Source organism: Halyomorpha halys, unplaced genomic scaffold, assembly GCF_000696795.3.
Source record: "Halyomorpha halys isolate HHAL.00 unplaced genomic scaffold, Hhal_1.1 Scaffold1677.1, whole genome shotgun sequence".
Lineage (NCBI taxonomy): Eukaryota > Metazoa > Arthropoda > Insecta > Hemiptera > Pentatomidae > Halyomorpha > Halyomorpha halys.
In genome coordinates, this window is record NW_027105946.1 from 36,298 (window position 1) to 40,706 (window position 4,409).

The 4,409-nt window shown below is 31.2% G+C and overlaps 1 protein-coding gene across 1 annotated transcript; it reads right to left on the reverse strand.

Annotated features, from left to right (window-relative positions):
* Nucleotides 1-652: 652 nt before the first annotated feature.
* On the reverse strand, nucleotides 653-1,197 carry LOC112211846 (uncharacterized; the record flags this gene model as incomplete). The annotated part of the gene is made up of 1 exon (XM_024364136.1): nucleotides 653-1,197. A coding segment is annotated over one exon (545 nt), but the record flags the coding sequence as incomplete, so codon positions are not given.
* Between the last annotated feature and the right edge of the window lie 3,212 nt (nucleotides 1,198-4,409).

Consider the following 4,409-nt stretch of genomic DNA (forward strand, 5'->3'; position numbering starts at 1 on the left):
TGAGCAAGATAAGACAATTTTTCAGGAAAATTTAATATTTGAAAAGTAATTAAAAACGAATAATATAAAAAAATCCAGAATTTGAATTGGCGCAATCTACTATATTTTGTTCACTGAGTTTAGGTGCACTCTTTTGAAAAAAGGAGCAAGCAAAGGAACTTTCATTTACTTACGAAAATATTCATGAATTTTCAGATACTTTTAATGTATATTGATCTATAAGTTTTTAGAAGATTGCCTTTATATATTTTTATAATTTTTAGAGAAATAAATAAATATATTCTATGTTTGTTAAGGATTGTCTTACAGTTATTTTTTTAAAAATGAATTTCAATATGTTGCGTGAATTTAACCAAACATTTGTATTCTAAAGAAGCTAGCAATAAAATTTGGCCTTTTCTGAAGTGACCAATAATTCAAAATACATTAAAATCCTAAATCACCTGCAAAGAAAACCTCTTTTTCAATTTAATCCAATTTTTGTTTAACAGACTTATTAAAATTATATAGTTTGAAGAGGGCTTTACGCCTGAAAATTAAATTATGAATGAATTAGGGCACTGGTTACAGATATAAATATAGTTTAAGTAGTAACCATTTAAAAGATATGTAAACATTGTTTTACTGATCATATTTTTTTTTAGATTTCCGATTAAGGAGATTTTTTCTTAGGCCTTCTTCTTTTTGATTTTAAATGTTCATAATTGTCATCATTTATTCGGTTATTGACGGTTAAATTGATCGAAGGAGAAGGCTGCGTAGGGGGCGGAGAAGAGAGAGATGGTGAAGAAGTAAGAGGAGAAGGAGAAGGGGAAGTAGAAGTTAGGGAAGGGAGGTATGGAGGAGGAAAAGGATATGCAGGAGTTGATGAAGGAAGAGGAGTAGGAATAGAAATTGGAGGGGGGAGAAGATGAGAGGAAGAGGAGGTCGCTACGTCTACAGCGATGATTTCAGAGGGTAAGGAAGCAACTTCCCGGTCTGAGAATGTTGATGTGGTCTGGAAGCCACTAGAACAAGCTTGAGTTTCAACAATTGCGTTGAGATTTTCTACAGCTAAGCTGGATTTGTTAGTCTCTGTTGTTTGTGGCGGCCATTTTGTTAGTGGCGGCCATGAATTAGTTCTCAATGGGGACCATGAGTTAAAGCAGGCAGATTCCAACTCGCTGTTAGCTAAGCTAAGGGTTTTCGCTTTGAAATCTGAGCAAGATAAGACAATTTTTCAGGAAAATTTAATATTTGAAAAGTAATTAAAAACGAATAATATAAAAAAATCCAGAATTTGAATTGGCGCAATCTACTATATTTTGTTCACCGAGTTCAGGTGCACTCTTTTGAAAAAAGGAGCAAGCAAAGGAACTTTCATTTACTTACGAAAATATTCATGAATTTTCAGATACTTTTAATGTATATTCATCTATAAATTTTTAAACTTTATATTTTTGACACAATGATCAAACACCGCCAATATTTAAAAAGTAAAAGGAAATAGAAACTTGATAGCAAATTACTTTGTTTTATTCTATGCTTCTGCTATTTATGATGCTTTGTATGAAGCTTGTCTGAACAGTCGCTGATTTTTTAAAAATGTTTAAAATATTATTATTTTTTAATTCTTGTATTAATCTATATACATAAAATTTAATAACTAAACTTAATGATCTTTTACTGGAAGAGTCTTATGGAATTAAACTGGATTTAATGAATGACACAATTCTTCCTTATTTCAAATACTATAATTTTGTATGTTTATGGTTTTGTTGAATTTGGTTTTTTAGCAGCCTGAAGATGGGGGAAATTTCCCGAAACGTTGTTGTTGCTGATATGAAATAAATTACAGAATTTGAAATAAGAAAGAATTGTGTCATTCACTAAATCCAGTTTAATAAAATTTATTCCAAACACAACGCCTTCTGAAATATTCTTTTGTATCATCTGTTGGTGAATTTGGACCTCCTGAACTTTAAAACAAGTATATAGGAACGTTTTTGTGGTGTTACAAGGAATAATGAAAAAAATAAGCAATTAATTAAAAATGAAATTCAAATTTCACTTAAACTAATTCAAATAAAAAAGAACAATATGCATATCTGTAGTGTAAATCACCAATATAGCTTATGGAGTGTACTACTAGTATGTATATACCTGGATATCTTTGTTTATCACCATTATTTTAATTTAGTACTAACATGATTTTAATACAATTATGTTATTTCAAAATGATATAGATGAAATACGTTAGTGAAAATGTGGGAACTAACGTTATTAGTTACGCTTTTAGCGCAATATCGGACCTGAGAGCCAAATTAAAAAATTATGTAAATTATTTTTACTCCATATAAAACCCTCTTTGTAACTTATTATAATTCATAGGTTTTAATTTGTTTATAACATTTATGCTGTAGAAGTTTATTAAAAGTTTATAATTTGCTGAGGAACTTTCATTTCTAAATTCAATTAATCTTTAAGAGGACATGGGGGAGGAGAAGGGTTTGGAGGGGGGAAAATTAGAGGAGAAGGGATACGAGGAAGGTTTAGACAGTCAGTGGTTGAAGCTGTTGCGGGGAAGTGAGTTGTAGTTCGTTGAGTAGTCAGTGTGGAAGAAGACGGCAAGGAGGGCCGTCTAGAAGAGGAGAGCTGAGAGTGGCTGAGCAGGTGCTGTGGAGATCGAAGACAATCAGCACCCACAGGTAAGTCTTAGCTCGTAATATTCAAATATTTAATAAATTTGAAGTGTATTTTCTTGTTGGCAAACACTAATAATATATATGTATTTCAAATGACCCTAACAATTATTCTCAATTCATCAATCTCAGTAATATTTATAAATATCAGAGTCTTTATAAGTTTAATAAATTAAATTATATCTTTTTGAAACATTTTCATAATAAATATGGAGTCTTTTTAATTTCTAATTTTATTTTATGGATGAATTTTTATGCCACTGTCTAGATTAAATAAATGTGTAAATTAAGAACAAATTGTTATATCTCATAGTTCACTATTGCTTCATTTAGTTTATGTTCTGTGGTAAATCAGTATGACTTCACTTAATTTTTTTATTTTGAAAAGTCATTGTGGATTAATTATTTTGTTTCTAGTACAACCTTTAATTAGGATCTGAGATTCATTACATCCATAAATTTAAATTCATCTATATTTTTAACACAATGATAAGGCATCAAATTTATTTATAATACCATATTTTAGACTTTTTCCATGTAATAATTTATAAATTTGGAAATGATAATCTAAATATGAGCCTTATCAAATGAAGAAAGGTGCTATCTGATTTATATTTCTTACCTAAATTTTTATTTTTTTGAAATTTTATTGGCTGTTTCTTATTTAATTTTACCAGTTAGTTCTTGTTTATTCTAATTTTTAATAATAATTTAGAAATAATGGGTAATGAAGTATTTATTTTTATTATCAATTTACACAATTTTAATTCTTTTTATTTTCAACCTTTATTTATCTCGAACATATACTGAGTTATTCAAGAATAACGGTTGAGAGTAAAAAGGATTTTGGATTGTAACGATTGGATGCGGGAAGAATTTGATGGTTCGGTAGAGTCCCAGAGCTCAATTCCATACGTCCAAATTGGTCTCATTATTGTAGTGTATACTATTTTTTTGTAGTGAATGGAGAGTTTTTGTTGTGAATGGAGAGATGGAGAGTTTCAAGTAAGTATTGTAGCAATCGGAATCTACGAGCAGTTTCTTGTCGTTTCAGTTTTGTGTGTGGAGTCCAAGTAAGTCTCTTGTCAAGATGGAGTCCTAAAAGTATCGAATCTATTCAACAGGCATTAGTGGTGTACTTAGAAAGGATACTGTAGGACAGGAGGGCAGAGGTTTACGACGGAGAGTAAAGGTGATCTGGTGGGATTTGCAGGATTTATTTTGATTCTCCAGTTTTTACACCATTCTTCAATAGATGTTATGTTTGCCTGTAGTGTTTGTGATGCATTAGTTGGCTCGTTGTTTACAGAAAGTATACTTGTGTCATCAGCGTATGTTGTTAGGAATGTGTTAGGGTGGGCTGGGATGTCAGCTATATAAACCGTATAAAGAATGGGACCAAGGACGGTAGGAAGATGGATATTCAAGTGGCTTGGAAGATTTGGGAAACATTTTTATTTTAGACATTGACAAGGGTCAGGGAAATAGGTGGATCGGAGTGTAGCATTATAGATATAGGTAAGGAATAGAATGGCTTTCCGAGGGAGCTGTTTCAGAATGTGTGCTGTGATAAGATTGTGGCCAGGAGCTTTTTTAGAAGGTAATTGGTAGATGATGTTCATTATTTCTGAGTGATGAAAGGCATTTGGAGGAAGGGTCATTTGGAGTGGAATTGTAATCTCTGCTTCAATATGTTTAAGATGGGTTGGATTAAGGATATCAGGATGG